We start from the raw sequence: 18,463 nt of genomic DNA, 5'->3' as shown, positions 1-18,463 counted from the left end.
TTCTAATGAAACTTCCAAAATTGCTTCTACTATGAGACCCTACGGTGACCTGGTGCGGTGGGTTGAGGGGTGGCCCCAGAGAGAGATGTCCATGTTCTAACCCAAGAGCCCATGAATGTGACATTCAGAAAAGCAGGCTTTGCAGATGTAATTAAGTTACATCTCTCTGAGATGAAGACATTGTCCTAGATGATCCTAGATCCAATGACAAGTGTCCATTTAAGCTATGAAAGAGAGAAGGGGAGGAGGCCCTTTGGAGACGGAGGCAGAGTTCAGGAGGGACACAGCCACCAGCCGAGGAACATGAGGAGCCATGAGAAGCCGGGGAAGCATGAGAGCCTCTACCCCAGGGCCTTCGCACGGGGCCTGGCTGTGTGGACATCTTGATTTGGGACTCCTGGCCCCCAGAACTGTGAGAGGATACATGTCTGGTGTTTTAAGCCATCCGGTTTACGCTCATTTGTTACTCCAGCCGTAGGAAGCATTGATATAATGAATTCTTTCTGTATGTCATTTGTATTCCTCACATCTCCACAGAAAGTAACGGACATCAACGAGACAAGCAAACGTGCTGGACTCGGAAGCTTTACTTTTGGTGAAAGGATAGTACATATACATTCAGGGGCTTTAGAGCTGCATGGAATGGGAGGATGACACCATTTCCAGATGCCCTGACACTGGGTGGCTGGTCCATCTGCAAGTTCTGCCCCTTTGAGCCTCCCCAAGCTGCAGGAGTGAGCTGGGAGTCCCAGATGTTCTGCATCTTGGGTTTTTCCTGTTGTTGTTAAAACTCTTCGCCATTAGCAACATAAGATCTCACCCACAGCATTTCACTGTGTTGAGGTGCCGCAAGTTATTCAGCTGGGCGCTGCATTTAGGTTTCTGTTCACCAAGCTGGGGGACGCCCTTGCTGACCCTCACGCACCTGCGTGGTTGCGTCCATGGGAAAGTCCCCAGGGCGCAGGGCTGTGTGCCCCACGGCTGTGGCTCCCACCCTCCAAAGAAGCCCCACCGACTCACCTCTTCTGTTCTCATCTCCTGCCCATGAAGCAGGAGGGGCTGTATTTACAAATGCACATCCTATCAAATGGAGCCCAGTCCTTCCCTGACAAAGCCAGTGCTCTTCCAAAGGAAACAAAGCCTAGTCAGGGCTCCGGACTCCCTTCGACAGCTTGGTACCCGACTGCCTCACTTCTAACCTTACCTGACCTAATGTAAACAGAGCCTCCACAGTCCATTAGACTCCTTCGACCCTGGAGACACGCCAAGGACTGTGACAGGCTATAGGCCTTGACCATGGCCAGAGGCAAGGGGCGGGTTATGGTGGCACCCCGGCCCAGCCTCCTTGGGTCATCTCCCTTCTTTCACTCCTAGCCCCTATAGTCCATTCTCCATTATGCAGCCAGAGTGAAGACAGAAGGTCATATATTAAAACAAGTCAAATTGAGTCACTTCCTTGCTCCAGGACTCTCCCAGCTCATGCAGGCTAAAATCCCACACCCTTGCTTACAAAGCTCCCACAACTGGGCCTCTGGCTGTCCTCTAACCTCAACTGAAGCCCTGTGGTGGACAGCAGAGCACACAGGTGCTGTACTCCAGCCTGGGGCCCTGGAAATTCTTCAAAAGGTGAGGAAGACCAGGGCCCGTGACTGAGGAGACCAGTGCCCAGGGTGAGATGAGGAAGGCAGGGCTGGGGGCAGCGATGGGGAGGTACTTCCTGCTTCTAGTCACTCCTACAAGGCTCAGGCCACCTGCACCCACATCCTTTCCCTTCTCAAGTCCCTGTCCTTGCTGGCCGATCGTTGAGAGACTGGCTCCCAGCCTTCTGCTCCAACCATAACCTGACTAATTTGAGGAGATGTCAGAGTCCATGTGACTGACCCAGGCAACCACCAGCTTCAGAATTCCAGGAGCTCCTCTTAATGCCAGTGGCCTCCACTCCTGTGTGCTCTGCCGGCCGTCATAGGGCTTCAGTCCGACTGGCCCCACTCCCGTGCAATTGCTCCTCCCTTCAGAAACCTTACACTCCAACATTCCACCTGTTCACGGACGTGCCTTCTGATCACGGCTTCGTGAGCCCCTGTGGGCCCTTGACATCGCCACACTCTCCTGGCCACTCGGCAGCTCCCTCCTGCCTCACGCCCTTCCTTATCTCACTACTGGGTGGTAACCAGGGGCTCCCAGAGCCGGCTGAGCATCAGAGTCAGCAGGGAGCTCTCGGAGCTCAGATCATGGCCCCATCTAGGCCTCTTGGATGCTCAGACTGACCACTCAATCCATCCTGAAACACTCCTCCATTCTGTTTTCCAGAGCACTACATTCTCCTGGTTCTGCTCAAGCCTCTCTGTTCACTTTCTGTCCTTCTCCGAGGCCCCTCTCCTTGCTCCCCCTCCTGACATCTGGTCCGCCTCTCTGTCCTCAGCCCCTCACCCTCTCCCCCTCCGCCCTTCGCTTGGTCAGGCAACCTTACGTGTGTGCTGACAACTTCCAAATCCGCTGCGCTCTTCTCTTGTACAAGATAAGGCGCACAAAATTCAGAAGCTGGACAGGTAGATGATTACCACTAAAGATGGGCACACCTTAGATGCTAGGAAGGCTCTGGGCATGTGCCCTCTAGTTTTATTTGAATCTCTTTCTGTTCACCAACAGCTCTGGGACAGGTGGCTAGGACCACAGTGCACTTCAGGGCCCCTGCAGGCAAACTGGCCAACACAGAACTTCTCATAAACACAGTATTGTAACAGACCAGACCAAACCATTATGTGTCATTGCAAAGGCTCAATGCATCAATGGCCCATCTCTCCTTTGCACATCTCCCTCGCTCCCTCATGTGGTACTTACTCCCAAGTACTCCGTGGTCAGAAGCTTCTCGCCTGAGAGCTCTCCAAGCTGGGGCTGGATCAGCTCATCTTTGTCCAGATCAGCTTCCATAGTGTCATGGTCCTCCTGTTTCAAAGGACACATGGGGTGAGTGCTCTGGACCCCCGGCCATGCACTCCCAGAGAGCTGGCTCCCCAAGTGGGCACCCTCCCTGGAATGAGAAGGCCTTTGCCCAAAGCTGGCAACTGGTGGGTTTGCATTTCAAAGGGCTTTGGGGGCAGTCTGTCCTCTGCTTATAACCTCTCCATGAAGATGAAAGGGAAAATGCCAGCCCCCCTCTTTCGGAAGCTGGGCACCTAGGGAGCACTTCCATGACCACAGGTGTGGGAAGGTTCAATAAGACACCCAGCAGTCTCTCCTAGCCACAGTTCTCAGAATTTCCCTCTGTGAGGTCCAGGTACCACACAAACAGCCAAGTCAGTCCATCAGTAACTATCACATGCCTTCATATGCACAGGGCTTACGGGGCACATAAAACTTGTTCTTCTCTAATAGTTTACAGTCACCAAAAAGAGAAGAGCTGTTTTGCTTTTGGGAAGATGGACTGGATATACTTTTCCTTATTCCTTCCACTAAATACAACCCCAAACACTGGACGTTATATATATAACATAAACAAAAGAGACCCTGAAAGATGGAGAGAAGGAGCAGACTGGTTAGGTCCCTGCAGACGCAAGGAATGAAAGGTGCTGAGTCCCCTGGGTTTCCGTTGTTCCTTATAGATTCCACACTTGGAGCTGAAGAAGCCAGCAAGCCAGCAAGGTGAATGGTGAAGACGAAAACCCCCCCCAAAGCCTGCTCTCTCTAGCCAGAGGACCAGGAAAGGGATAGCCTAGCAGGAGAGAAGTTTTAGAAAATAACCAAACACCACAGAAGATACCATCACAACCACACCAGCAAGGGTCTCAGGGAGCCCAGGCTTCTACCCACACTGGGCTGTCATCACGCACCCCCACATCCCCAGCTGGGGGGATATGAGAGAAGAGCAAGCAGGGAGGGGGGATTTCATCTAATGCGGTGCCCACCCCCAGGTGAGAGTGGAGACCACGTGGAGGGCCTAGCCTTTCACTTGACGGTAACAAGCTATCCCCCGCTCCATGCTCTGATGGTGTCAGAGGAGGCCTGGTGGAGATTCAAGGCCTTCACCACTGCCCCCCGTACCCCTGTGCTGTCAGGCGGGGCAACGTGGGCAACACTAATGAGGCGCTCCTATCTGTTCTGGTTAGGGAGATACTAGTGGGGGCCTAGAAGGGATCCGGAACTCCCATGCTGCCCTGCAGTAGCAAGGGCTCTCCTCCCATCCCCCACCACCAATGGGTGTCAACAGAGGCTGAGTGTAAGTCCTGGACTTCTACTCACACCTGGCAGTAACGAGGAGAAGCCCCTGCTCCCCCTGTCAGAGCAGTGTCGAAGCAGCCAGCTAAGACAGAAGGCTTAAATTAGATCAAAATTCTTTTTTTTTTTTTTTAAGATTTTATTTATTTATTTGCCAGAGAGAGAGCGAGAGAGTGTGAGAGCACAAGCAGAGGGGAGCGGCAGGTAGAGGGAGAAGCAGGCTCCCTGCTGAGCAAGGAGCCCGACATGGGACTCGATCCCAGGACCCTGGGATCATGACCTGAGCTGAAGGAAGATGCTCAACTGACTGAGCCGCCCAAGCGTCCCTAGATCAAACGTCTTATAATATTCAAAATATCTGGGTTTAAATAAAAAAATACTCATCATACCAGGAACCAGGGAGCTCTCAAACTGAACAGAAAGAGACAATCAGTAGATGCCAACATCAAGATAACAGCGTTGCTAGAATTATCTGACACAGATTTTAAAGCAGTCATCACAAAACGGCTTCAATGAGCAATTACAAACATTCTTGAAACAAATGAAAAAAACAGAAAGTCTCCAGAACTTTCTGGAGAAAGAAAATAACAAAATAAACCCAAAGCAAGCAAGAGGAAGGAAATAATAAAGAGCAGAGCAGATATCAATGAAAAGGAAAGCAGAAAAACAGTAGAGAAAATTAGTCAAACAAAAAGCTGATTCTTTGAAAAGATTAATAAAAATGTCAAGTCTCAAGCAAGATCAACAAAGAAGGTAAAAGACACAAATTACCAATGTCAGGAATGAAACAGAAGATATTACTATAGATCCTGCAGATATCAAAAGGATAAGGGATTAGTATGAATAACTCTACACACATAGGTTTGACAACTTAGATAAAAACACAAATTATCACAAGCCTCTCAATATGAAATTGTGATATAGGACTATTCAAGTAATCTTAAAATTATGATTATGAAGGAAACTGCTTCATAAAATTTCATAAAAATTCCCTGGAAAGAAATCTCCAGGCCCACATGGTCTCCCTAGAGATTTCTATCAAGCTTTTAAAAAAGTAACACCAAGTCTATATGTCTTCAAGAAAACAAAACAGGAAGGAATACTTCTTAATTCATTTTATGAAGTTTTTATGTTACCAGAACCAAACAAAGACAGTATCATAAAAAGAAAAATACAGACAAATGTCCTTCATGAATAAAGATGCAAAAATCCTTAATAATCAAGTTAAAAGAAAAGGGAAAAAAATCCTTAACAAAACCTTAACAAACAGAATAGAGGAGCAGATCAATATGTTAAAAGAATTATATGCCATGACCAAGTAGGGTTTGTTCTGTCAATGCAAGTTTGGTTCAATATCTAAAATTTAAACATTGTAATCCATAAGATTAACAGGTTTGTGAAGAAGAAAAATCACATGAACATATAAATGGATGAAAAAAAATACAAAATTCAACAATATTCATGACAAAAATAGGAACAGAGGGGTACTTGATAAAGAGCCTATAGCTAATATTATGCTTAATGATGAAAGACTGGATGCTTTCCTCCTAAGACTGGGAACAAGGCAGGGATTCCTGCTTTGACCATTTTTTTTTCCTTTCACCATTCTTTTCAACATAGTGCTAGAAGATCTAGCCAGAGCAATAAAGCAAGAAAAAAAAAAAAAAAAGAAATAAAAAGCATATAGATTAGAGAGGAAGAAATAGAACTGTCTCTATTTGCAGATGCCATGATTGTCTATGTAGAAAATCCCAAGGAATCCACCCCTCGAAAATCCTAGAACTAAGTGGGTTCAGCAAGATCACAGGATACAAGATAAATATACAGAAATCAATTTCTATATACTAGTGATGAACTTAAATTAAGACACTGAAATGAAAAATACAACATCATTTACAATTGTTCACAAAAAATAAAAAATAAAATACTTAGGTGTCAATCTAGCAAAATCTGTATAGGATTTGTATGCTGAGAACTATAAAACACTAATGAAAGAAACTGAAGATCTAAATAAATGAAAAGACACACCTTGTTCATGAATTGGAAGACTCAACAGAGTTAAGATGTCAGTTCTGTTCAAAGGGATATATGAATTTAATGTAATTTCTATCAAAATACCAGCAAGATTCTTCTGTAGATATATATAAAATTATTCTAAAATTTATCTGGAAAGGGCAAAGGGACTAGAATAGCTAAGAAAATTTTGAAAAAGAATAAGGTGGGAAGAATCAGTATACCCAATTTCATGACTTATTATATAGCTACAGGTTTAAAGACTGGGTGGGATTGGCAAGAGGGACACACATATAGATCAACAGAACAGAACAGAGAACCTCAAAGCAGATGTACACGAATATGCCCACCTGATTTTTGACTAAGGTGCAAAAGCAATTCAATGAAGGACTGCCTTTTTGATAAATGATACTAGAGCATCTGGACATGATAGGGAAAAAAAATGGACCTCACTCTCATTCTCATGCTTTATCTAAAAAGTAATTCAAAATGGATCATGGACTTAAATGTAATAGTATCCAATTGTTAGAAAAAATAGGAGAAAATCTTCAGGATCCATGGGTAGGCAAAGAGTTCTTATACTTGACACCAAAAGCACAATCCATAAAAGGAAAAAATATGATAAATTGGATTTTACTGAAATTTTTTTGGATTTGGATTTTTGCTGAAAGACCCTGTGAAGGGGACAAGAAGCTAGTGACTGGGAGAAAATAGAAACCACATATTTGACAGAGGACTAGTATCTAAATAATAGAACACATAAAACATTCTCAAAACTCAACATAAAAAGCCCAAACAATCCAATTAGAAAATGGGCAAAAGACATGAAGAGACTAAAGAGGATCTATGGGTGGCAAATAAGCACATATGAATGTTCAACATCATTAGGCATCTGGAGAATGTACATTCAAACCACACTGAGGTGTCACTCTGCATCTGTCGGAATGGCCAACATCAGAAACTGCTGATGAAGATGCAGAGAAACTGGATCACTCTTACGTTGCTGGTGGGAACACAAAACTAGTTATAGCCACTCTGGAAAACAGTTTGGTAGTTTCTTCAAAAGCTAAGCCTACAACTATATACGACCCAGCAATTGCACTCTTGGGCATTTATCCCAGAAAAAGGGAAACTTATCGTCATATAAACATCTGTACATGAATGCTTACAGCAGCTTTCCTTGTAATGACTCAAAACAGGGAATGAGAGATTAAATGAGCCGTGGTACCTCCATAGAGGAGGTTCTGATACAGAACTGGGGCATCTCCAGTGACTTATGTTGTGGGAAACAAGCCATTCCTCATGGTTATAACCTGTATGATTCCATTTACATGACATTCTTGAAATGACAAAACTGGAAATGGAGAACAGATCAGTGGTTGCCAGGGGTTACAGAGGAAATGGGGGTGGGAGGGAAGTGGGTGTGGCTATAAAAGGGACCCTGGTGGTCCTGGAAATCCTCTGGATCCTGGATGTCTCAATGTTCACGTTCTGGCTGTGATATTATACTATGGTTTTGCAGGATGTTACCCCTGGATGGAACTGGGTAACAGGAGGACCTACAGTCCTCTTTCCCACTCTCTGCCACACTTCAGAGATGACGTTGTCCTTTGAGGTTAAATTATAAAGATCAATACGAAACAGACCAGCCCTTCACCTGACAGGAACTAAGGAAAGAATGTGTCTATGAGGGGAGCCGGCCGGCTATGGAAGTGAGAAAGAGGGAGGACGGGGCCCCGAGGAAGCTGGCAGGCCAAGTGCTGGTCCCGCCCTCAGGATGTAGGGGTGCCCCAGGCCTGGTGCCAATGGTCCCTGAGATCATCTAACCATCCTTCCCCTGATTCTTTGCCCACTCAACAACCTGTAATTTGGCTCCTCTAAACTTGCCAACAGGAAGAGAGAGCTCTATTCTGCAAACACAGTGTACCCTGTCCCTGTTTTCAAACTAACTTCTCATCATTCTGGATGCCCCAGTCGTTTGTGAATTTGATTTGAGTCAGTTTCCAAGGGATCTGAAGGCTCACATTCCTGTGGGGCCTGCCTCTGGGCAGGGCTGGTGCAGGGTGGACAGGCTGTCTCTCCAAGCTCTCTTTAGCACACAGAGGGATAATGCCATCTGCCATCACTAGGCAGTATCACGCAGGACGGGCTGTCTTAAGAAAAGGGGGTTTAGGGGCACCTGGGTGGCTCAGTCGGTTAAGCGTCTGCCTTCGGCTCGGGTCATGATCCCAGGGTCCTGGGATCGAGCCCCACGTTGGGCTCCCTGCTCCGCGGGAGGCCTGCTTCTCCCTCCCCCACTCCCACTCCCCCTGCTTGTGTTCCCTCTCTCGCTGTCTCCTTCTCTGTCAAATAAATAAATAAAATCTTAAAAAAAAAAAAAAAGAAAAGGGGTTTGGCTTATGGCCCCCAAAGGAGACCGAGAGGCAGGTCCCAGACCAGCACAGAGCCTTCTTTAACCATCAGTGCTGTCTTACTCGGGGCACAGGCAGCTGAGCAGATGTTCCTCTGACCACAGGCCCACTGAGTAACCCACCTTCCGTTGATTTCCAAGGTACTCTGCGTGGCTCCGTGGGGACTCCTTTTACTATGCTATTCTGTGTGGTGTGGAGACTGAGCCTGAGAGGAGTGACCAGTCCACAGTGACAGGCTGGCCTAGAGACCAGGAGTCTAGACTTAAAGCTGGGGGCAGCTGCTTTCTGCCCAGATCTTTCTGACTCAGCCACTTGGGACCTGCAGAGAAGACTGTGTCTGGAGAGGCCGTGGCTGAACGGACTGGGTCTTCTGAGGCCCGCGGGTCCTCACACAGGGCTGAGATGGAGCTCAACAGGGCATAGAGCAAAGAGCAGAGCCGCAGCGGCATTCCAGAACCCTCGGTCTCGTCCCTCTCCTTCCTGTCCCGTCCAATTCCAAACAGAGAGTCCACTCTTGCCCTGCTAGAACACCAGATTCATGCGCAGTGTAAACCCCAGTCCTGACTCATTTTCCACGGTCAGGGCGGCTGCCTTCTCCTCCTCATGCTTCGCCGAGGCTGCGGCTCGGCTAAGGGCTAGGGTAGCCGCCATCCTGAAATTTCACTCGGGGCTCCTTCAAGGTAATGCTATCTGCGAGGCCCTACCTGAGGTCAGCTCTGGGACAGCTAGGTACAAGTTATGGTGCGGCCATGGCTTAGCGTTTAGTTTACTAAAATGCCAACATCTTAGTGATCAAATAGTGTGTACATGATCGGATTATTTTAGGAAAGCGACTGCTCTCTGTGAACAAAAGCGGCAGGCTCTGTGGTCAGAGCGAGTGGCAGGGAGCTCTGGGCAGCGGGGTAGTATTTCAACCCTTTTCCAGGGGCTGAAGCCTTGGAGGCACGGGTGGGAAATGGGCATATAAAGCACAGTTTCACGGAGGGACTGGTGATACCCCACTTCCATGCCAGGGTGGAATATGAAACGTTAAGAAACTAAACAAACGTCCACATTCCATTTTGATGAAAAAATAAATGGCCCATGGCTCACCTCAGCCAATGTTAGCCAGAGTTCTCTCTTTACCCTGGACAACAAGCACCTCTGTAAGACACTCGAAAATCAACCTATATACACACTAGCAAGTGCTGCTCATGCAAGATAAGCTTGATTAACTTGTTCCAAAGCTAGTAAGAGGTTCACTGAAATATTTATTCAATATTCTTTTTTAGTTAAAACATGTTGAAGCTGGGTTTTTTTTTTTTTCCTTTTTCTGTTTTAAAGATTTTATTTATTTGACAGAGAGAGAGAGAGAGAGAGAGAAGAGCAGGGGGAGAGGGAGAAACAGGCCCCCCGCAGAGCAGAGAGCCCGATGCAGGACTCGATCCCAGGACCCCGGGATCACGACCCGAGCCAAAGGCAGACCCGGGCCCAACCGACTGAGCCACCCAGGCACCCCTGTTTTTTTTTTTTTTATTACAGCTACTTTATAGTTAAATTCATTGATAATGGATAGGCCCTCCCTAACCTCCAAAAACACAGGACGCTTTCTGCATTTGGTCTCTAATATATACAACCGTTAATGAAAGGGAACTCGAGTCGCAGTGCATCATGGGAGTGTGGGGCCAGAGAAAGCACCAGGGCACCACGGCCCATCTACTGACCACCTGGAGAATTGGCTTCCTCTGTCACAGCTGTCCACGGCAGCATGTGGACAGATACTCTGGTGTTTGCAGTAAGATTACGCTGGTGCACAATGCACGAAGGCAGGAACACGGAAGTGAAAAATCATTATTCAATTGACAGTTCTGGGTTAAGAAAGTTCTTTACTGAGGCTGGCATTCGGAATGACAGGGGTCTTGTCAGTGTGTCTCAGTTTCTCCATTCGGCGGATGAGATCATCTTGCTGCCTCCTTGAAAATCATGGCTTCCTGACTGAGGACATTTCTTAAGTTCTCTGATTTTGAAAAGCCACATACTGCATTGACACAGACAAGTCACAGCCCTGGTTTTCCTAAGAAACACTAATATCAGTAGAAGGGAAATGGAGGCACGTTAAGACTTCTGAAATGTAAAGAGCAAAAGTAAAACGAGCTGTACTCGTTGAGGTGGAAAATGCAATGTAACAAAGAGAAGCGAGGGCTTAATTCAATACTATTCAATCCGCTTCTAGCAGCACTTGCGAAACTGTGCAGAGGGAGGCTTGGGAAGGCAGAGGAAAGCACTAGATGCGGTGGGAAATGTAAGCAGAGAGCCTACCAGAAATGATGCTTGCTGATAGCGGGGCACTAGCTCCACTTTGAACGTTGGTGCCAAGTGGATTAAAACCACTGAGGATGTAGAAGAACTCTCTGAAATGGACAAACCTAGGAAGCATTCTCTGAAAACCAGAGTTTATGCCGTCCACCTGGGCAAGAGGCAACTACTTTCCATTCGTTTCACATATTTGGCTGGGAAGAATTTTACTCGCCCCGCATGCTCAAGTGCAAGTGCAAACGTTTGAGGGTGGTGGCCCCCAGGGCCAGAAGGCACCATGTGAAAACAGCACCAGCCACCCTAACTTTCCCCCTCTGCTTATGAATTCCAAACGAAACATATTTTGAAATCTGCTCTGTGAAGCAAAGAGGTGATGGATAAGGAAATGGTTCAAGAAGAAATGCCTCAGAAGGGTGGGTTTTAAATACCATTGCTGGGAGGAATTTTAGTAAAATTACTGATCTTTATGTACTCGAGCAGAATGTATCAGATTACCAAAGGTACAGCTCGACGATAACTGTTTACTTCCAGAGATTAAGAATGCCTCGTAAAAAAGGCACTTGAGCCGAGATGAATTTAGATGTTCTAATACGAAGCTTCCCCGAAGCAGCTCGATGATCTTATGACACTACAAGATTCTTAACTGGAGGCTCTAGATACATAATACTCCAGGCAAACCAGATTCTAAGCAATTGGCCTGAAAACAAAACGAAGGTTGACCACTAAATGCATTTGAAAACTCAGATTCTTCCAGATATAATGTGGAGAGCAGAATGTATTCAAGTGGTTTTACATACGACAAGTGAAAGTATTGAGTGTGTTTTCCACTTGACATAATTACAAGACTTCTACCAGCGGTTTAAATTTGAGACACTTTCTCGGAACACTGAATTGTAAATCTCACTCTTTGTAAAAATAAGGGAAAAACACTCCACATGGGAGAGAAAGGGTGGACCGAGGTGACCAGGCAGGCAGTTTAATCAATAGATTTCCCCATGGAATGGATCCTTTCCACTTCTGCAGCTCTGAGCGTGTGCCCAGGATTGCAGATGCAGGCAGGTCCTGGATCCTGGAGGACTCATCGTGATGCTGAGAAGTTGTTCTAGACAGCCACTTTCTCATTCACAGAAGGCATGCCGGGGTAATGACAGCTGGTCTAACCACCAGCCCAGTTCATAACTAACCACATGATAGAAACCAGTGAAACCCCACACCCTTTACTTCCCTGATTCTTTTATTTTTTTTTTTAAGATTTTATTTATATGACACAGACAGAGAGCAGGCGGAGCAGCAGAGGGAGAGGGAGAAGCAGGCTGAACACGGAGCCCAATGTGGGGCTCGATCCCAGGAGCCGAAGGCAGACGCTTAACTGACCAAGCTACCCAGGCGCCCCTTCCCTGATTCAATTCATTGCTTTAGCTTCTCAGTTTGCTTGCTTATACTTTTTCTGACGTCTAAGTGAAGATACATGGAGAAGGTGGCACAGTTGCTCTGTCAGAAGCAAGCTTACTACAATGCAGAATACATAGAATCAGAAGAGACCGGGAGGTTTCACAGGACCAGAAGTCAAAGACAGTAGCCAACAGCACAGCGGGGTCCAGAGACCACGCCTTACACAGACAAGAGGACTCGGGTAACCTGAATCGTGGTTCCTTCTAAACAGGGGTCCTGTGAGTGTGCTCAGGAGCTGGGGGGCTCAGGGGAACAACAGACCCCGGGGCAGGACTCAAGCCTGCATGTGCCCCCCAAGCAGGAGTGAGCAGGGGCAGGGCCAGCTAACAAGGAACCACCACCCAAGAAGTGGAAACCGTGCCCCTGACATAGCAAAGGTATTTTCTTATGAGCCAGCAAGAACGTCATAAGGGAAAGTATTATTCAATAAACCACATATGTTCTGGACATTTAGATGGACCTCAAAGTCCTCACAGAATCTAGATGAAGGAGATCTGAAAAGTGAGCCTCTTGTGTTTCTCAAATCCCCAGGGTGGGGTGGGGATGGAGGGCAGGAATCTGAATTCATTCGGTTTTTCAGGAAAACTCTCATGGGCCCACTGTTACTGGAAATCTGCACTGCCAACAGCCTCCTTCCCTTCCTTCACCCACTGAGGGTGCCCAACTTCTCTTCTCCTTGCTCTCTAAGACCCCAGCTCTGCCCTGGCCACCCCCTCACTGGGCCCAGTTCCATCTCTGGCCAGGAAACATGGGAGGAACCTCTACTCTAGAAGACTCTGGAGTGCTCCAGTCTAGCCTGGCTCTGGATTACGATGATGTTAAAACCAGCTCACATGCACTGAATCTGCACTGGCATTTTACAGCAATTACGTCATTTGATCCTTGCATCCACCTGAGGAAATGGGTATTTATATTCCTACTTTCTAGATGAGGATGCTGAGGCCTAGAGAGTTTAACCAGCTCGCCCAAGGCCACACGGCTGGTAAGTGTGGGGCAGGACTCAAACCCAACCACTTCCTTGGTAGTTAGATTCAGCCAATCACTGTCCAACAGTCGGCAAGGGTCTGTCATTTCTCAGGGTCTCTGGGGGAGTACAGAGAGGCTTCTGTGCTTGGCCCCACCTGTTCCCCTTCACCTTGGACTTGGTGAGGATATGGGCAGCACACGTGATAGGAGACAAGAATTTGACCCAAGACCCCAGTGAGCTGCAACAGTAAACCGACCTGCCAAGGAGCTATCTATCAAAGTAAGATAGCGTCCTAGCCTTGGCTTTAACACCCACCTCTCCCCACCTGCCCCAGCTTTTCTGCAGTAGATTTATTCTGCACAGTTCCAGGAGGAGGAGCAAGTTGATACTAACTGGACAGAAAGGACAAAGAGGAAACTATAATTTTTGTGTGTGTCCATTATGTGCCATAGATTAATTCTTTAATCTCACAATGGTTCCGTAATGATTATTTATCCTCTTTTTTTAGATGAAGAAATAAAGCTAGTAATGTGAAAGATAAGATAAACGTAGGGGCACCTGGGTGGCTCAGTTAGTTGAGCGTCCGACTCTTGGTTTTGGTTCAGGTTGTGATCTCGCCGTTGTGAGATGGAGCCCCGGGTCAGGCTCTGCGCTCAGCACGGAGTCCGTTTCAGATAGTTTCTCCCTCTGCCCCTTTCCCCGCTCACGCTCTCTCCCTCTCATAGATAAATAAATAAAATCTTAAAAAAAAAAAGATTGGGGTCTCACTGAGTGGGGCTTTGAATGCCACCATTAGCCACTTAATTTTACTAGATGATGGGGAGCACAGAAATGTTTTTTAAAAGGGAAAGTGTAAATGGGCTCAGCCACCCTGGCGAGCACAAGGACAGGAGCTGGTAAAGATGAGACCCTTCTGTACACCCAGGATGCGGCAAGCCCAGGCTTGGTGTGTACTTGAGAGAAGCATTTACGTGTGTGAGGAAGCTCCTCGCTGCACCGTGTTAAACACAGTGACAACTTGCTCTCCCTCAGGAAAGAATGGATCCAGGCCATATGGCAGTTGAACGGATGAGCTAGGGCAACATGTACTGGTGTGAATAAATCTCTTAACACATAACATGAAATGGAAAAAGCGAGTTGGTAAATGATTCACAGCATACTATGCCATTTAAGTAAAATTAAGAGCCATAAAACAATAGCGTATTTATTTATGGAAACATAACGATATTATAAAAGTACAGAATCTTCCATGAAATTTTATACACCAGTTTCAGGACAGTGGTTGATGCTAGGGAGGAAGGGAGGGGTGGAGGCTGAAGGGACAGAGTCACAGCTGTCTGTTATATTATTTTCTGTACTTTCGGAAAAGATTAAAATGTTCCCCAATTTGAAATGAAGTGCTCATGTCCCTGCGTGCCCCAAGTCCTGCTGTCGGAAGACGGTCTGGTGGCCACATGCCGGACAGGCTGGGAAGGAAAGAGACCGGGCAGTCGGGAGGGCATGGAGATGAGCCTTAAGTGAGGGCGTGGAGCAGAAAAGGAAATGAACGGGAAGATGAAAGTGACTTTCAGAATGATGAGCTCCAGTTTCTGGAAGATGATGACAAGAGTGGTAAGGAATGATTACAGATCACTTAGCAGTTTAAAGAGTATGTGTGCACTTTCCTAGCCTCACGGTCTGTTAGTGCAAATGCACATACCGAATATGTATCACGAGTGAGACACCGGGTTGAGCCCTGCTCTCGTTCAGGGCGGTGAGCAACTGGCCCGTTTAGAGAAACCGACTCTTGTCTGTGGCAGAGTCAGGACCCTAACAAGGGTCCCTGGTGCTAAGGTGGGTGATGTTTTTTAAGCCCAAACGCCTCCTCAGCCCAGAATTCATGAGGTCCACAGGCTGCCTGGTCTCGGTGCCTCAGAGCTTAGTTCAAGTACAGGAATGTTAAGCCCCATCAGTGACTGACCGAATTCACTTGGCAGTTCTATTTCTCACTGGGAAGCAGCGCTTGCACTTGATGCAACAAGAGGAGTGAAGATGTCACTTCTCACAAAATCCCTTCCAACAGCTTCCTTCCTCTCTCAGAATAAAAGCTCATGTTCTTCTCAAGGCCCTAGGTGATCTGACCATGGCGACCTTCTCTGCCCCCTATCCTATCCCCTCCCTATTTCTCCTTGTTCCTAGAACACCCGAGTACGCTTCTACTTCAGGGTCTGGCCGTCTGCTGTCCCCACCGTCATGGGGCTCGCTCCCTTGTGCCCTTCCCACTTGACTGTTCTTAAAGGCACTCACTCTCATCTGCCATATTATAGTTCCAGCTGCTTATCTGTTTAAGGTCTGATTCCTCCCGACAGAGTATCTATTTTATTTAGTGCTCTCTCCCTAGGGCCTAGAATAGTCCCTGGTGATGTCTGGTAATAGGAACACGCGTTGCTCAGGCAATTCTCCTCTACAGAAATCAAGTACAAAATGTGACACATTTATTAAGAACAATCATTTCAGAACACTGGAAAATGACCGATGGCAGGCAGCACCTTGAGAAGTGTTTGCTCACTGGGGAAGTGCTCTGGCAGCTGGGCAAGAACGGCACATTTATGGTCCACTCGCCTGGGGGAGTTCCCATCTATTTCAAGCAGTGAAAACCCACAGCTTTACCAGCCGAAGGGTAGCCAAGTAGAGTAGCCAGAAGCAAGGGCTGCAGAAAGACTGAGGTAATAAAATCTCCGGGCATCCCTGACTGCTAAACTGTAGACACAGGCAGAAAACTCCAGGGGGCCCAGAGAAAATTAAAAGCTTGGGTGGGGACTTGCACTCTTTCTGCATGTTTAAATGTATTCCTCAACTCTACACATGGTTCAAGTGGCAGCAGGTGGAAATCTTACTGACTTGAGGTATGTAAACCTAATCTCTGCCCATATGGCTGACTGGCAGGCTAACTACACAGGGTGGCCTCTGGGGTGGGGCATAGCACAGGGACGAGATCGCCTGGTCAGAGGCCAGGCAGGGTAACTGTTTACTAAAACCAACAACAATACTCAGGAGGACAAAACAGAATCCAGAGTCACCACAACATACTATCTATGAGGCCTACTTTTCAACCAAAGACATTACTAGACACGGCGACAAAAGAGAAAAGCCTGGCCAATACTTGGGACAAAGTTGCCATAGAACGAACTGTGAGTAGGCTCAGATGTTGGACTTTGCAGACAAAGACCCCAAAGCAGCTATCATAAAACTGTTTCAAGAATTAAAGGAAAGCATGCTCAAGAGCTAAAGGCCATATACTAAAAATGAGTAAAAAACCCAGGAAATCTTGACTGGGAAATGGGTACTATAAAAAGGAACCAAATGGAACTCCAGAACAGAAAAGCGTAATAACTGAAATGAAAAATGCAGTGGGTGGGCTCAACATCAGACATAAGATGGAAGAAGAATCACTTAACCGCAAGACGGAGCAACAGAAACATCTGGCTCAAAGAATAGAGAGAAAAAAAACCCTGAAGGAAAATGAAGAAAGCCTCAGGGATCTGTCAGATAATATCAAGAATTCCAAAATACTTGTAATTGGATTTCTCAGAGGAGAGGAGAGAAAGGGGCAGAAAGAATATTTGAATAAATAATGGCTGACCACTCCCCTGTATTATATAGACCCAAGAAGCTCAATGGACCCAAACAAGGAGACACACAAAGAAAACCACACCCAGACACATCACAATCAAATTGCTGAGAGCCAAAATTAAAGAGAAAATCTCAAGTAGCAAGAGAAAAAGAACTCGTCAGGTTCAGGGAAACCATGATCTATGATACAATCAACAACTGGCTTTTCATCAGAAACCGTGAAAGCCAAAAGGCAAAGAATGACATATTCAAAGTGACAGAGAAAAGCCCGTTGGCCAAGACATTTGCATCCAGTGAAAGGAGCCTTCAAAAATGAAGGTGAAATAATGGCAATTCCAGGTATGAAAAACAGAGAGAATCTGTTAACAGACCTGGATTACCAGAAATGCTAAAGACAGAGCTTTAGGCGAAAGGGAACTGAGGTCAGATGGTAACTTCACATGGAAGGAATGAAGAGCTCTGGAAATGGTAAACATGTGGGTGGAGACACAGATATATTCTTTCACCGAATTTCTTTAGAAGACATGTGACTATTTAAAGCAAAGAGTTACAACACTGTGTTGATAATAAATATAGATGTAGTATATATGGGAACAGAGCACAAAAGAGGAACAGAAATGGAGCCATACTGGTGCAAAGTTCTCCTGTTTTACCAGAAACAGACAGTATTGACCAGAAGCAGATTGTGATAAGTAAAACATGCATACTGTAATCCCTAGAGCCAGCTTAAAAGGAAAAAGGCAAATACAGCTAAAAAGCTAATGGTCATTAAAATGGTATGCCAAAAAACACTTGCTTAATACCAAAGGCAACCCACGTGAAGAAGAGAAGAGAGGAATAAAAAGATGACATAAATAGAAAACAGCAAATAGCAGAATTAAACCCAAGTAGATCCGTAATTACATTAAATGTGAATGAATAGGAAACAAATTTAAAAATTTTGAAAAAGAACAAAGCTGGAGAACTCATATTTCAAAATCTACTGTAGAGCCGCAGTAACTAAAATCATGTGGTGTCAGCACAAAGACAGACATACATCAAGTGGACAGAAATGAGAGCCCAGAAATAAATGCTTCTGTTTATGCCAACTGATTTTTTTTTTTTTTTACAGAGGGACAATTTGACAAAGTAATTCAACAGGTCAAAGCATATCTTTTCAACAAATGGTACTGGGCCAATTGGATATTCACATGCAAAATGATAAGTTTAGATCTTTACCTCACACCAAACAATAAAAATGAACTAAAAATGGTCCTAGATCTAAATGTAAGAGCTAAAATTACAAAACTCTTAGAGGGAACCACAGGAGAAAATCTTTGCCATGTTGGTTTAGGCCAGTGGTTTTCAACTGGGGTGATTTTGTCCCCTCACCCCAGGGGACATTTAGCAATGTCTGGAAACATTTCTGGTTGTCACAACCCCAGAGTGGGGTAGATAATACTGGCATCTAAGGGGTGGAGGCCAGGGATGCTGTGAGACATCCCTTAACACAAAGGAC

At 46.1% G+C, this 18,463-nt stretch overlaps 1 protein-coding gene across 8 annotated transcripts in view; it reads right to left on the bottom strand.

The window, feature by feature from the left end:
- The window catches only part of ARMC9 (armadillo repeat containing 9), a 150,167-nt gene that overhangs the window by 31,182 nt on the left and 100,522 nt on the right, over positions 1 to 18,463 (bottom strand). For all 8 annotated transcript variants that reach the window (XR_010410338.1, XR_010410336.1, XR_010410337.1 and 5 more), the window contains one exon: positions 2,842 to 2,946. Coding sequence is in view for 5 of the 8 variants with exons in the window: in XM_064587229.1 (XP_064443299.1) it covers positions 2,842 to 2,946 (105 nt within the window). In the remaining 3 variants the exon portion in view is untranslated. The remainder of the gene's footprint in view (positions 1 to 2,841; positions 2,947 to 18,463) is intronic.

The sequence above is a fragment of the Mirounga angustirostris genome, unplaced genomic scaffold, assembly GCF_029215605.1.
Source record: "Mirounga angustirostris isolate CCGP_5_RB_7025 unplaced genomic scaffold, mMirAng1.0.hap1 SCAF_3, whole genome shotgun sequence".
Lineage (NCBI taxonomy): Eukaryota > Metazoa > Chordata > Mammalia > Carnivora > Phocidae > Mirounga > Mirounga angustirostris.
Note: the sequence above shows the minus strand (reverse complement) of the source record. Positions and strands in the feature narration are given on the sequence as shown.